We start from the raw sequence: 15,501 nt of genomic DNA, 5'->3' as shown, positions 1-15,501 counted from the left end.
TGAGGGTTGAACTGTTCGTGACAGTCCAGGAAAGAAATATTTAAGTTCATAGGATATGGCTCTGTAAAGATCTTGACTTTAGTAGGCATCTGCAGCGAACAAGGGCAAATTCCACACCGGAGGTTATTCGCCAAGGGCCCGAAAATAAAGCAGCTGGTATTGTAATGAGATAGCTCCGTTTGGAATGCTATGTAGTTCTTGTTGCCTCCTCTCAGGAAGTGCTAGAAAAGTTGCAGGGGAAGGCAACTGAAATCACTGGGCGATTAACAACTCAGTTCAACTGTGGGGGTGGGGACAGGTTGTGGAAGCAGCGGGGGTCCATGCCGGAATGTTTCCCCACCCCGCTGGTGTAAGGGGCCACAGCTCTGCAGTGACCAAACTCAGAAGGATCCACTACCCTGAAGGAAAGCACACCCAGAGGTGGGATCCAGCAGGTTCTCACCAGTTCTCGAGAGTGGGTTACTAATTATTTGTGTGTGCCGAGAGGGGGTTACTAATTGGGTCTGCTTTTCCGTTAGAAATTCCACTAGGTCCAAAAATAATTAAGTCCTGTTGTTTCCTATGTGGCTGGTTAGCGAAGGTAGAAAACGGGATAATTCTCCCTGTTGGGCTGTTTTAAAAACATGTTTTAGTAATATGGTAAAGTTCCTCGTTTAAGGAAAGTATCCTTCTTTTGGTTTCTAGAAACAAAATTAAGTATTTGAAAGTATTAAGTATTTGACAGGCAGTCAATTAGAGGAGAAGTAGTTGTTTCTGTTGGCAGTAGATGATAGGACTTGCTATAATGAGTTTAAATTAGGAACAGAAAGATACCAGCTGGAAATTAGGAACTTTTTTTTACAGTAAGAGTTTTTTACAGTAAGAGAGAAATTATTAATGCCCTGCCCCCGGAATGCCCGGCCACGCCCTTGTCGTGCCCCGCCCAGCCACATTGGCGCTACGCCACTGTTTGAATCCCACCACCATGGGAACCTGTTACTAAAATTTTTGGATCCCACCACTGAGCACACCGGTACAGTGGGGGCAGGTGGGGGGGCATTCCTGGGGGTAGAGCCAATTAAAATCAGATTCCACTGGGGTTTCAGCCCAGGAATACCCCCCTCCCCCTGGCTGCAGACTTGTGATACCGGCAAGAGGACATGAATCCTTTTTTCCAATGGGGCTATTCAGGAAGTAAGATGTTTCTTTGCTTTGCCTCCTTTCCACACGACCTGAAACTCCTTCAGAGGCAACACGATGCTGCCTTTGCTGTGCCATCCCCAGCCACCGCAAAACTCCCCACCATCTGGATTGGGCTGGAAAAACACCTTCTCTGTGAGGAAAGGCTAAAGTATCTGGAGATTTTCATTAACACCTCTGTGTCAGGCAGAGTCTAAATCCCAAAACTTAATACATAACCTAATTTCAGCCAAAAGGGTCAGAGGTATGAAGCGACCTGGTATAAGACAGGGGGATACAGACAGCTTTTATACGCCCGAAATATTAGAATGCGGGGAATGTAATGGACGAGCCGTGGATCAAAGTCAGGCCAATAAAAGCACGTCACGCAGGGAATAAGGAAATTGTGGAATTCACCAGCAGGGGATCCACGGCCACTAACTCAGGTAGCTTTTAAAGGTGATTAGACACACTCGAGGTTGGGAGATGTCCGCCAACGGCTATTAGCCGTGATGGCAAAATTGGAATAGCAGCAGGGAGCGATGTCTTTTTGACTGCTTGGGCGTGCCGCTCCCCATTTGCAATCAGGTTGCAATTCAGCCACAGCAGTGTCCCTCTCTGTTTTCAAGGCCGTCTCACGTCGATGTCTGACACTCAGCTCTGGAAGGGGGGAAAACCCCGGTCGCGGTTCTTGGGAATTTATTCCATAATAGCCTAGCTGCGTGAGCTGATTTTGTTCTTGTAAAGAGTTGCCAGTGGGTGTTGTCGATTAGAGGTGGACGTGATGACCTTTGAAAGGGTGGGGGGGATGAAAACCTAGCCATGGAAAATAAGGAATAAATTGATGCTCGGCGGGGCTTCGGAGGAAGAAAAATAAACTCTACAGGGCCAGGTTAAATCATCTCGAGGGGAAAACCCTGCTGCGAACAGGAGTGCTGTGTCCATTTAAACGGGCAAAAGTTTGGTTCAAAATGTGTTCATACTTGGTCTGTGCTGTAAATCAAGAGTGCCAGGACTGGCCGATTGCCCTGGAGTGGATTTTCGACGGGCCGCAGCTGCATGCTTGCCTCGCCACAAGTATCCTCTAGTGGCTAAGAGCAGGTGTACTCTGATCTGGAGGTACGGGTTTGATTCCCCGCTCTGCCGCTTGAGCTGCGGAGGCTTATCTGGGGAATTCAGATTAGCCTGTGCACTCCCACACACGCCAGCTGGGTGACCTTGGGCTAGTCACAGCTTTCCGGAGCTCTCTCAGCCCCACCCACCTCACAGGGTGTTTGTTGTGAGGGGGGAAGGGCAAGGAGATTGTAAGCCCCTTTGAGTCTCCTACAGGAGAGAAAGGGGGGATATAAATCCAAACTCTCTCTCTCTCTCTCTCTCTCTCTCTCTCTCTTCAGGTGGGCAGTGACCATTTCTGGAGCCTTTGCAAATAGGGCTTCCAGTTCCCTTGGTATAAAAACATCCTCTCCCTTTAATACGGACTTAAAGGGATGTTATTGACCAGGCTACATTATTGACCTCCATGCCGTGACAAACTTCAAGTGCCCGTTTCCACGTATCAAGCCTCTATGAAAAAAAAGGAGGAGTTTGGATGCATATCCTACCTTTCTCTCCTGTAAGGCACAGGTGTCAAACTCGTGGCCCTCCAGATGTTATGGACTACAGTTCCCATCATCCCCTGCCAGCATGATGCTGGCAGGGGATGATGGGAACTGGAGTCCATAACATCTGGAGGGCTGCGAGTTTGACACCTATGCTGTAAGGAGTCTCAAAGCGATTTACTCCTTTCCCTTCCTCTCTTCACAACAGACACCTGGGCCGTTTCCCCACTTAAAAAAAATAACGCTGAGGCAAACCGCACTCCTTAGAATCGCAGCTTTTGAGCGCGAGGCCTGACTCCCCACCGCAGCTTGTTTTCAGAAAGGTTCTGGACCATCCAGCAGCAAAAAAGATACACGCTGAGGAGGAAAGAGAGCAGCAGAATCGGGGATGCTGCGTTGTCGCCGTTGAGGAAGTGGGGAATGCAGCAGGCCCCCGGATTATTTGACGAGAGTAGTGCGCAACCAAAGGTGAGTGGGGAAACGGCCCTCGTGAGGTAAATGGGGCTGAGAGAGTGCTGAGAGAACTGTGGCTGGTCCAAGGTCTTCATGTGGAAGAGTGAGGAATCGAACCATGTTCACTAGATCAGAATCCGTCACTCATGTGGAGGAGTGGGGAATCAAACCTGGTTCTCCAGATTAGAGTCTGCCACTCTTAACTACTACACCATGCTGGATTAAAGTGACGGGATGATTTTTTTCCCCTCCAGGCCAGCTGGCAGCCCTATTTACAAGCTGTTGTAGTGATAAAGGGAAAATGCTAAGCTATGTATAAGTTCTTGCTTCAGATTTAGCCTCTACACCAGCGATTCCCAACCAGGGTTCCATGGTACCCTGGGGTGCCGTGAGCATGTCCCAGGGGTACTGCGGCAACACTACCAGCCCCCCTCACTTTTGTGGTGTCTCCCACCGGTGAGCTGGCCCAGGAGGCAGGGCCTGACGCAAAGTCAGCAGCCAATTCCCGCACCCCCCCAGTGCTTCCCTTCACCCTGGAAAGGGAAGGTGGTGGTGGGGGGGTGCAAGCAGGGGCACTGGGGTGGGGGGATGGCAGGGGTACCATGAGCTATGAAGAGTGAGGTCAAGGGTACCGTGATGTCGAAAAGGTTGGGAAACACTGCTCTACACTGAATTCATGACCTTGAACAACACACACGGCCATCTTATGCGGATGGTTTGGGGTGAGCATAGCCCTGTTAGTCTATAGGAGCAGGACAAAATTTACCATCGCAAAGACCAACAAAATCATCCAGGATGTTACGCCTTTGTGGCTCACTTCTTCGAGTACTGCCGGACTCCACTTTTATCTTAAGTGGAGCAATGTCTTCCTAAGCCCACTAGCTTCAATGTCCTCAGAAGGGAGTAACAAATACCAGCCATCTTTACAGAGCTGTTGTACAAATGTCTGAAATAATGTAGAAGAAGTATTTTGATCTCAACGGGCTAAAGCTGTTTATTTCATCTATACCCCACTTTCCCCCCTCCCCCAATGGACAGCATTTACAATTCTCACCTTTTTATCACCACAACAACCCTGTGAGGTAGATTAGATCGAGGGCGTGACTGTCCTAAAGTCACCCAGCAAGCTTGCACAGCAAAGTGGGGATTCTGACCTGACATCTCTCAGATCTTGAGAAACCAAGGAGGTCCCCAAAGCCATGTTGGAAGAGTCTGTCCCAAATGTAACATGTGGTAGGACAGAGTTTGGAGGAAAGGAGACGTGTAGCTTTCCTTCAGGGGCTCAGAGTCTCTGCCCAGTTCAAAATAACAACGCAAGGTCAAGGTTGGAAGAGGTTGATCTGAACTCCATCCCTTGACCGGCTGAAGATAACGACCTCAGTTAAGGACAAAATCGGGGAATATGTTGGGTCTTCCCATCCTAGTTTTGCCTGCCACGTGTCTTTAACTTCCTGGAAATACCAAGCAAATTGTTGTTAGGATGTAGTTGCTGGATCTGTTCTCACTTGGCTGTGCCACAAGTGAGCATCACCCCTGCGGAGGAAACCACCTACACGGCAGCTGTCAGAGTCCCTGCGGCAGATTCCACCGTGAAGACGGCAATGGAGATCTGCCTCTTGACCTCCTGCCACGCGTTCCGCTGATCCTTCTTGCTCGAAATGTCGAACATGGCGTCGAAGATCCCGGGGAAGGAGACGCCGGCATACTTGTTGTGGCTGCTCGGTGCAAAAATAACGTGTCTGTGAAAAGAAAGGAGAGTTGGTTTTGACACCCTGCTTTTTTTCGACCTTCTGGAGTCTCGATATGTCTTCCCTTCTCTTCACAACAAACACCTTGCAGGGTAGGCGGGGCTGAGAGAGTTCTGAGAGAACTGTGAGTAGTTCACGGTCACCTAGCAGGCTTCATGTGTAGGAGCGGGGGAACAAACCCGTGCAGGTGAAGGCATCAGATTAGAGTCTGATGCTGTTAACCACTACGCCAGCGTTGGCTCTTGGGGAAAAAAGAGGCAGCAGTCTTAATGGGAGGCTAAATGGAACAACCCTGACTCTGTGGAGAGGCAGGCTTAAGCTTCCCAAGGATCTCCAATTTCTGGTTAATTAAAAACAATTCCAAGTTTCTAGTCCTTATGCCAGTGATGGCGAACCTATGGCACAGGTGCCAGAGGTGGCACTCAGAGCCCTCTTTGTGGGCAAGTGCAAATACAGTTCGTCATGTGGGGGGGAATCGCCCCCCCCACACACACACACACACATCTAGGCTGGCCTGGACCGCTGGGCTCGATTATTAGCATTAAACCTAAGACCTAGTTTTGGGGAAGCAGTATAGGTAACCCTGTTAAGCACTGTTAAACCCCACTGATTTTCATGCGAAGAACTAAAGTGCGATCCTTTACCTGGGAGTAAGCTCGGTTGCTGGCAATGGGGCTTGCTTCTGAGTAAACCCTCCTAGGGTCGTGATTCACCCGTTCAAAGAGTCGCATGGTTGCTTCAAAGCAAAGCCAACAACTACCACCAAGCTTACTCCCAAGTAATGCACACCACGGACCCAACCATTTTTTAAAAAACTAAAACCTCAGTATTCAGGTTAAATTGCCATGTTGGCACTTTGCAATAGATAGGTGGGTTTTGGGTTGCAGTTTGGGCACTCGGTCTCGAAAAGGTTCGCCATCACTGCCTTATGCCCTCACCTTATGCTCCTAAGGCTTCGCCCGCATCTATAGCTGGCATTTCAGAGGCATGTCACAGTGAGATGTCTGTGCCATCGAGAGAAACACGTTTCACTGTGGCATGCCTCTGAACAGACCAGCAATAGATGTCGGTAGAATGTTAGGAGCCAAAACTACTAGACCACGACCACACAACCTGGAAAACTCCTGACAGTCAGTTTCCTGAGCATCTTGTGTCAGAAGAATGCTCCTTCCAATACAGTTAAGCGCCTCCACTGACAGAACAGTTCTACAGGATCCAACCCCATGATTTCTACAGTTCTACAGGATCCAACCCCATGAAAATACTGGGGGGAAGAATTAGGACTAACAAAAGGAAACACTTCTTCACGCAACTGTGTGATTGGTGTTTGGAACATGCTGCCACAGGAGGTGGTGATGGCCACTAACCTGGATAGCTTTAAAAAGGGCTTGGACAGATTTATGGAGGAGAAGTCGATCTATGGTTACCAATCTTGATCCTCCTTGATCTGAGATTGCAAATGCCTTAACAGACCAGGTGCTCAGGAGCAGCAGCAGCAGCAGGTCATTGCTTTCACCTCCTGCATGTGAGCTCCCAAAGGCACCTGGTGGGCCACTGCGAGTAGCAGAGTGCGGGACTAGATGGACTCTGGTCTGATCCAGCAGGCTAGTTCTTATGTTCTTATGTTCTTAAACACAACAACATTGTTGAAGCTTATAAAGTACAAAGGCAGAACAGAAATCTGATCAAAAATAACACCTCTTTTGGTAAGTGAGATGAGCGCTGTGCAGTGGCTGGAGACGACTTTTAGAAGCCAACCTGCTACCTGTTCTCGCTGCTGTCAAAACTCTCCAGTTTCTTCTGAAGGGGGATTCCTCCCCCCAATTCAACTGAAAGCCCCTGGTCTCAGCACTGTATGGAAAAGCCAAGGAAATGACTCTACAGGAGCTTTTTACCTGTAGAATGGTCTGCCTGGTAAGCCCAGCGGGTCAGTGAACGCTCTCTCAAGAAGCATCAGTTGATCGTTCATGCTCCGCACGGCTATGGGGCTGCAGGAGACGGAGAAAACAGACAGGGGTTAGTTATTTTCGCACATGGATAAGACTCCTGGACCTGTTTACCCTGGGGTTTCTACCGCAGCCAGGGCAACTTCCTTCCAACCAGCTGGAAATATTTTTGCAACCGTTTGGCTCGGTAAAACCCACATCATTTTATCTGTCTTTGCTTTTGTGTTTTCCAGTCCCCTGGAAAAATGATGTGCTAGACCTGTGCTGGGATACTGGAGAGCAGCTGCCTTTCTGAGCAGGCAATACTGACTTTGAGGGATTGATGGGTTCAAGTATAAGGCAGCTTCCTGTGTTCGTGTGAGTTACCCCTCTGGATTTTGTTGTATTTATGTAGGTCAGTATGCCTTGTGAATCTGACCCAGACAAACGCTGAACAAGCGGAGATGCATTTCACCGGGGGATTTTTTCCCTCCTTTTTACTTACTTGTTCTTATCGAGCTGCGCCAACCTTTGGTGAAAATCTGCCGCAGCTGCAGTGAAATTAGCCACGGAGGAAAAAAGAGCATCTGGAAATACAGAAAGAGACCTGGAGTCAGTAGCTCAAGGAAGGGGTGTAAGGGAGAGAAGCCATGTCTTTACAGGGGAGGAAAAATCTCCTTCTCTTTATTTCAGGAAAACAAATTGATTAATTGGCTGTGGTTGGTCTTCTGGGCTGTGGGGCCGTAGTCTGGCAGTTTTTGCTTCTACCATTTCGCACATGCCTCTGAAAATGCCAGCCACAGATACGGGCAAAATGTTAGAAGCAAAAACTACCAAACCATGACCACACAGCCCAGGCAAACCCACGCCAGTTTATTTCAGTCATGAAAGCCTTCGACAATATAAATAAATCAGTGCTGGAAATCCACAGAACTGGCTGGCCTGTATCAACCAGCACCCCTGAAGGCTGTAAGTTGGCTTAGCATAATGTCAGGCGAGCCCCACTTTAAGGGATGAAGTGGTTCGAGAAATTTTCTGAGTTGTGGCGAATGCACTGAATGGTTGAGCAATGTGATGCCTGGATTGTTTTCCTGGGCTCTGCTGCCATCTCAAAAACAAGTTTTCTATAACCTGCACACAAGCTACACTACATAGACTTTCTAACAGCACAATCAGCAACCCTGCAAAAGGTAGGATCCTGTGTTGCATCTAAGGCACCTGTACATATGTGTACCTTGCAATCTCTTTCATAGATTAGGGCAAATGGCCACAGGAAGTGGGAAGTGAAGCCGGCAGGTGTGAATGGCCACGATCCTGCTGCTACCTGGCTTTGGACACAGACCACGCATTCTCGGCCAAGACCTAACATCTTTTGCTGATCAAAGTTAGCACGCGCAGTTCTCAAAAAGCCTCCTCATGAAGGAAGCACAAGGAGCCTTTTTGAGATGCCCTCTGTTCTTTCTGAAGTTTGCACTACTATATGCTGGAATTTGTGCTGCTTCTCAGAAGCAGGTTAAAACGTTTTATTTGGGGCGTGGCACAAAGAAACAGCACAGCCTTGGTACCTGCCTTCACCACGACATAAAACATGGATGGCAAAGCTTTGAAGCACAACAATCACTTAAAAATGCCCAGAGCCCGTATCTGTGGCTGTCATTTTCAGAGGCATGTCGCAGCGAGATGTGTCTATCCATGACATATGTGAAGGGCAACAGGTATATTTGGAATACATAATCCTGTCAAGCAAAGTTGCGAGCGGAAATGTGGATTGTGCGGCACATCGAATTAGAATGGTTATCTGTCAAAAGACCAGCCGTTTTACCTCAGAAGTTCATTATAAAACGTAAGCAGGACTTTACTTGAACTGAGAGAGAAAGCATACATTATATACAGTATCACAAATAATAGTTACATGTACGGCGAATGGTTTGTTACAGTCTGGTTGTGTTACAATATCTTATAGTACATAGTCAGAGCACATTTATATATCATTTGGTTTACAGAGCAGTATACAGAGCATCTTTCTTTTAGTTAGTTAGTCAGGCAGTCTCCTAGTGTGTGGTGAGGGAACAGAACACTACCAACGGATTTCAACTGTCACCTTTAGAATGTTTGTGCAGCTTCCCAGAATTCCATGCTGCTCTTGCTGCTGCTGCATGCAAAGCAAGGCTGGAAATTCCAACAATATGTGCCTCAGAAGATACCAGCCACAGATACAGAGCAAAACTAGCGAGGGGGAACTGCGCCCGGGGCATGTGTGCACCCTGCGTCCCTGCCACGCCCCCGCTTGCCACACCACGCCCTGGAACGCCCCCGCCACGCCCCTGCACTGGCGTGCAACCAGCGCATCACGCCCCCCTTGGCGCTATGCCACTGAAAATGCCTAACTTGACTATGCTGCCGTCTCACCGCCCCCCACCTCATCAAAAAAGAAACAATTCTTTACATATTAGTTTCTTACTGTCCAGTCACGTGTAGTGTTCTGTATTATATAATGTCAAATAATTACAAAAATGACTCAGACAGGGAGAATAGGTGTTGCTGGGTAGTGGTGGCGTGTCACCCAAACATCGTGGCGAACAGATCCTCTGACACATGCCTCACAGATTTGTTATCACTGGCATAGAGGTTTTCTGCAGGGAACTTTTGTTTATTTTTCTGTAAATGTATTCCTTGCCCATCCCTAGAGTCCCTGGGCGGAGAGCAGTCATAAAATCATAATAAAAATACAATTGGATAAAAACCATCCAAAAAACTCAATGAAAACACCATCTCTTCCTGCCACCCTAGCCCTTTCTCCTAAAAATAAGAACATAAGAAAGAGCCAGATAAGACCAGAGTCCATCTAGTCCAGCTCTCTGCTACTCGCAGTAGCCCACCAGATGCCTTTGGGAGCTCACATGCAGGATGTGAAAGCAATGGCCTTCTGCTGCTACCGCTCCCAGGCATCTGGTATGGTAAGGCATTTGCAATCTCAGATCAAGGAGGATCAAGATTGGTAGCCATAGATCAACTTCTGCTCCATAAATCTGTCCAAACTATCCAAGCTTTTAAAGCTATCCAGGTTGGTGGCCATCACCACCTCCTGTGGTAGCATATTCCAAACACCAATCACACGTTGCGTGAAGAAGTGTTTCCTTTTATTAGTCCTAATTCTTCCCCCCAGCATTTTCAATGTATGCTCCCTGGTTCTAGTATTGTGAGAAAGAGAGAAAAAAAATACACAGACGTTCAGCACACATAGAGCCCACCTTAACAAATTACAAAGCAAAGCCCCAAATGGGAGAAATGATAACTCTATGATGCACAGGAGGAAGGACACAGGTGAATTCTGGGAAGGGAAAACATGAAAAGAATTGTCAGCCTCTGTCTCCTGGTGCAACCAGGCAGCCAAAAAGCTATAAAAAGCTGTTGTTACTATACCCCTGCAGCTGTTTTATTCTGAATCAGACCTTGGGTTCCTCAAGGTAAGTCTTGTCTGCTCTGACTGACAACAGCAGCTATTTAGGGTCAGGTGTCGGATTTCGTATCACCTGCTCCTTGATCCTTTTAACTGGAGGTGCCAGAGAATGAGGCTTTTAGTTGAAGGGAAAACTCCAATATATGCCTGGACTTTGGCATTCCTTTGTACTTCAAACCACTTTGCCAGAGGGGAGGGGGGAAAATATTTGGAACTAATCATTCCCATCCGCTAAGCAAAGGTTTTACGTACACATTTACTGTCTCCCTTGCGGATGGAGGAAGGAGAGACACAGCCCCGCAAAAGGGCAAATGTGGATGGATTTTGAGTTCTGTTCAATTAACACTCACCAAAGGATACGTCGTAAGTCTCCAGTGCTGTCTTGTGTTTCTGGGCCAAATCATAGATCTCCTGGGTGTAGGATCTCAAGGCTTCGGCATAATCTTGGCAACTGAAAGGGATGACTTGGGAATCGGCCAGTTCGTAAACCAAGCCTCCTCGGACCTGAGCGACGGCAAGCTGCTTCCTGAAGGTGGAGTCGTAAAACCTCTCGACCAACTCAAAGGTCTCGTAGATAGTGTGGTAGGCAGGATAGCTGCTGAATTTGTCCAGCTTCTGGAAAGGAGATACAAATGTCAAATTACTACAGCCTCAACATCACGAAGGTCAATTTCGATCTATCACCATAGGGTCAAAATAGATACTGCACTGGGTGTCTTGAATTCAGTCAACAGGTTGAACCACCAAAGAATTCATCCACCAGAGGGGCAGCATCATGCAGTGGTTAAGAGGGGTGGACTCTAATTTGGAAAACTGGGTTTGATTCCCCACTCCTCCACACGAGCAGCAAACTCTAATCTAATGAACTGAATTTGTTTCCCCACTCCTCCACATAAAGCCTGCTGGGTGACCTGGGAACAGTTCTCTCAGAACTCTTTCAGTTCCATTTACCTCACAAGGAAGGGGAGGGGGAGGCAAGGGAAGGGAAGGAGTTTGTAAAGCAACTTTGAGACTCCTTACAGTTGCGAAAAGTGGGATATACATCCAAACTCCTCTTCTTTGGGTCACAGAGGCCCCAAGTCCAGGGGCGTAATGCCCTTTGGGCAAGGTGGGCAGCTGCTGGGGAGGAGCAAGGGGGCGATTTTCTACCCCCAGGTGTGCGCCCGGTGCACGACGCCCCCCCCCCCCCCCCGTTCCCCTTGGTGCTCCACCACTGAAGATAAGCATGTTTTAAAAAAATTAAAAAGGAGACTCTTGGGATACTGAATCATGCATCCAAAGCTCAATTTCACACTTGCATGTAGCAAATGTCAAACACGTATTCTTGTCTGTCAGACAGACAGTGTATTAAACATTACAATGATTACTTTTGGTAAAAAATATTCCACTTAGCGCCATGGTACTCGATGCCAAAACACTGCACAGCCTTGTCATGGAGCAGAATTAAGTTGGAGCAGCCACAAAAATAAAAACAGGATAAATGGTTGGGCTTTTTTCTCTTTAAAAGGACACAACAGGGAGGAAAGAAAGCCATTTGACCAGTTTGTAGTTCTCCAAAAATAAATCCACCAATGGCAGTATCAGCTTTCAGACAGGCTGGTCAGCTTACCCTATTCTTAGTGTAGCGGGCTCTGCCAGACGTGATCCCCAGCCGCTGAAAGTACGCTTCAAAATCGCTGCCCGATCCCAGCTTGTTTATTCTGCCCAGAGAAGAGAACATTTCAGTTAGACCTCCTTCGAAGCCTCGAAAAGGGGGAAGTTGTCCTTTGAGATAATAAAGGTGTGTGGAATGGACCTCTCTCACGCTGGTGGTGATTGGCTTACCTGCCAGCCAATCAAAGGCTGATGAATTACAGTCAGAGCAACTTAGTCAGGGTAGACAGAAGATACAAGGAAGAAGGACAGCAGGAATATAGGAAAGGAAGCTGGGAAGAGAGGGTTCTGCAAGAAAACAAGGAGAGAAAGGAAAGTCAGCAGACTGACATCTGAGCAGGAATGAAAGCAAAAGACAAAATGGGCAGAGGAGGACACACAGCTGAAACTGCATGCCAGTTTTTTAGCCACAGGCCCACAAGCTATGGCTGCACTACGACATCAGGAAAAACCATGGTGTGATCAAATTTGGTCAGATCTGAAGACAGGCAGTTTGTCAAACCAAGATTTCAAACTAGGGTTTGTCGCTGATTTCTTCATTTGTATGAACCGCGGTTGGTTTGTGACGTTTAAAGCAAAACAAAACACAACTTTGCACACCGGCAAGACGGTTCCTTGTGCCAAAAGAGAGTGCTGGCATTAGTGGAATAGGTCTGTGGGCTCTAATCCGATGCTTCTGAAGAGCCACGGCATCATGTTAAAGTTTTAACTGCAGCGATAGAGCTTCGGGGGCTCACTCGCTCATGCAGATCGTCCAGCTACGAATGCATATGTGAGAATCAAATTGGAAGATGTGTTACCTGGGAAGAGGTGGGCTTCCAGGGGAAGGGTCCTTTTCGAGCCAGCTCTCGTAGAGCGATTTGCTTTCAGACCCTTCATCAGGGCTGGAGACCTAGAGAGGAAAATGAACATGCTATGGGAATTATTATTACTCCCACCGAAAACATTATAGGGGCCCAGAAAGTGCGTAAAATGGACAGATTCCCTTCTACCATTTAGACAAAGGAATTAGTCACAAACAGAGGAATGGAGTTTCAGGGGGAGAGTCTGCAGTAGAAGGGATTCAAGTTCAGTACCACCAGAGAGACCAACAAGATTTTATGGGTATGACTCTCGAAAATTTATACACCCAAAATCTTGTTGCTCCATGGTGCTACTGGATTTGAATCTAAACAGAAAAGGAGAAAGGTATCCTTTCAGTCAACATGTTCCAGTGGACCTCAGAGGGGCTTAGTTCCAACTGAGTAGTAGTAGTAGGAGTTTGGATTTATATCCCCCCCTTTCTCTCCTGTAGGAGACTCAAAGGGGTTAAAATTTCCTTGCCCTTCCCCCCTCACAACAAACACCCTATGAGGTTGGTGGGGCTGAGAGAGCTCCAAAAAGCTGCGACTAGCCCAAGGTCACCCAGCTGGCGTGTGCTGGAGTGCACAGGCTAATCTGAATTCCCCATTTAAACCTCCGCAGCTCAAGCAGCAGAGCGGGGGAATCAAACCCGGTTCCTCCAGATTAGAATGTATCTGCTATTAACCACTACGCCACTGCTGTAATTAAAAATATGAGCTTGCAATCCAAATGATTCAAATCTTATCTTTGCTACCACCTTACTAGCTTCCACCAACAGTTTTCAATGCTTTTTTTGCACTTATACAGAATTGCTAATCACACCTGTGTCTATTTCCGTCACCTAGACCAGACGAGGATTGCCAACTTTCAGTGGAAAATCTCCCAAAATCATAACTGATCTGCCAAGCTACAGAGATCAGTTCCCTTGGGGAAACGGAAGGTGGACTCTATAGCAGGGGCTCATGGGAATCGTAGTCCATGAATGTCCAGAGGGCCAGAATTTGACACCCCTGCTCTATAACATTATACCCTATTGAAGTCCCATCTCTTCCCAAAACACAACCCCAAAATCTCCAGTAATTTCCTTGCCAAGAGTTGGCAAACCTAGCCGGGACTCAGAGAAAGGCTGGCAGGAGGAAAAAGTGGATCCAGAAAGACAAGAGAGTCGATGGTACCTCTTTGGTCAGACGGTACACTAACTGGTTGAGAAGAGGAGAGCAGTCAACTCTCAGTGTGTAGTTGCCTGAAAGTTGACACACAGACAGAAGATGCTTTATACAGATGGAAATGGACATAAGAACATAAGGACATATGAAAGAGCCTGCTGGATCTTCTAGTCCATCTAGTCCAGCACTCTGCTACTCGCAGTGGCCCACCAGGTGCCTTTGGGAGCTCACGTGCAGGATGTGAAAGCAAGGGCCTTCTGCTGCTGCTGCTGCTGCTGCTGCTCCCGAGCACCTGGTCTGCTAAGGCATTTGCCATCTCAGATTAAGGAGGATCAAGATTGGTTAAAGACAGACATCTGACTTTTTAAAAGTGCCTTTATTTGGTGCAAGCTTCCCTCTCAAATTAAAGGCTGTGCATATTTTGAAAAGCAGCTCTTCCCCTTCTTGAGCAATGGAAAACCACCTCTGTTAGTCTCTTGCACTGAAAACCCTATGAAGTCGTCATAACCCATCTGTGACTTGGCTGCAAACAAAAAGATCCTATTGTAAGATGCCTTGAGTTTGCAAGGAAAAGGACAGGATATTAAATACGCCAACAAACAAATCAAAACAAATAATATCTGGGAGAAAAGTGGGTTGTACAGACTTGAGATTGCCTTCCAAAACACACAGGTTTCTTTCCCCTCCCTTGCATGCCACCCCTCCCTCCCCTCCCTCCCCTTTCCTTCCATGCCACACCTCCCCTCCCTCTGCTAGGGTGGGTGGGCCATGTCCAGATGCCGGGCCCCCTCCCTCCCCTCCCTTGCATGCCACCCCTCCCCTCCCTCCCTCCCCTTCCTTTCCATGCCACCCATCCCCTCCCTCCGCTAGGGCGGGTGGGCCATGTCCAGATGCCAGGACCCCTCCCTCCTCTCCCTTGCCTGCCACCCCTCACTCCCTCCCCTCCTTCACTCCCTCCCTCCCCTTCCCTTGCATGCCACCCCTCACTCCCTCACTCCCTCCCTCCCCTTCCCTTGCCTGCCACCCCTCCCCTCCCTCTGCTAGGGTAAGTGGGCCATGTCCAGATGCTGTGGGCCCCTCCCTTCCCTCCCTTGCATGCCACCCCTCCCTTTTTCCCTCCCCTCCCTCCTCCCCTTGGAATAACTCCCAAGTGGTCACATCAGTGTGGACATTGCAGAAACAGGAATGTCATCTGCATGGAATGCTCTAGTCTGAATATCCTGCACTGAGCAGAAGGTTGGATCGGATGACCTCTAAGGTCCCTTCCAACTCACACGCAGGACATGGTTGGCTCTGAACTGAGTCTCAGCTCTTTCTGCAACAACGCAGCACAACACACAAGCTTCTCTGACAGCTTTCTCTTTTTAGCCCAGCAGGAAGGCTATCAGCAAGGACAAGTCTAATCTTTTCCTCGTCTCCTTGTGGATTTGGAATATTTAAAAGTTTGACTGTGGTTTCTGTCCCCCATGGCTTCAGAATGGTGGAATGTCTCAGGGA

At 48.0% G+C, this 15,501-nt stretch overlaps 1 protein-coding gene across 3 annotated transcripts in view; it reads right to left on the bottom strand.

Moving 5' to 3' along the window:
* Positions 1–4,177: 4,177 nt before the first annotated feature.
* LOC125430802 (N-acetylated-alpha-linked acidic dipeptidase 2-like) overlaps positions 4,178–15,501 on the bottom strand; it is a 40,103-nt gene continuing 28,779 nt past the window's right edge. For all 3 annotated transcript variants that reach the window (XM_048493040.1, XM_048493041.1, XM_048493043.1), the window contains 7 exons: positions 14,014–14,081; positions 12,796–12,887; positions 11,952–12,042; positions 10,693–10,957; positions 7,388–7,469; positions 6,853–6,945; positions 4,178–4,948 (listed from right to left, as the gene is read on the bottom strand). In XM_048493040.1, coding sequence (XP_048348997.1) covers positions 4,759–4,948; positions 6,853–6,945; positions 7,388–7,469; positions 10,693–10,957; positions 11,952–12,042; positions 12,796–12,887; positions 14,014–14,081 — 881 coding nt within the window. In that variant the 3' untranslated portion in view covers positions 4,178–4,758. The remainder of the gene's footprint in view (positions 4,949–6,852; positions 6,946–7,387; positions 7,470–10,692; positions 10,958–11,951; positions 12,043–12,795; positions 12,888–14,013; positions 14,082–15,501) is intronic.

Source organism: Sphaerodactylus townsendi, linkage group LG04 (genome assembly GCF_021028975.2).
Source record: "Sphaerodactylus townsendi isolate TG3544 linkage group LG04, MPM_Stown_v2.3, whole genome shotgun sequence".
NCBI lineage: Eukaryota > Metazoa > Chordata > Lepidosauria > Squamata > Sphaerodactylidae > Sphaerodactylus > Sphaerodactylus townsendi.
Note: the sequence above shows the minus strand (reverse complement) of the source record. Positions and strands in the feature narration are given on the sequence as shown.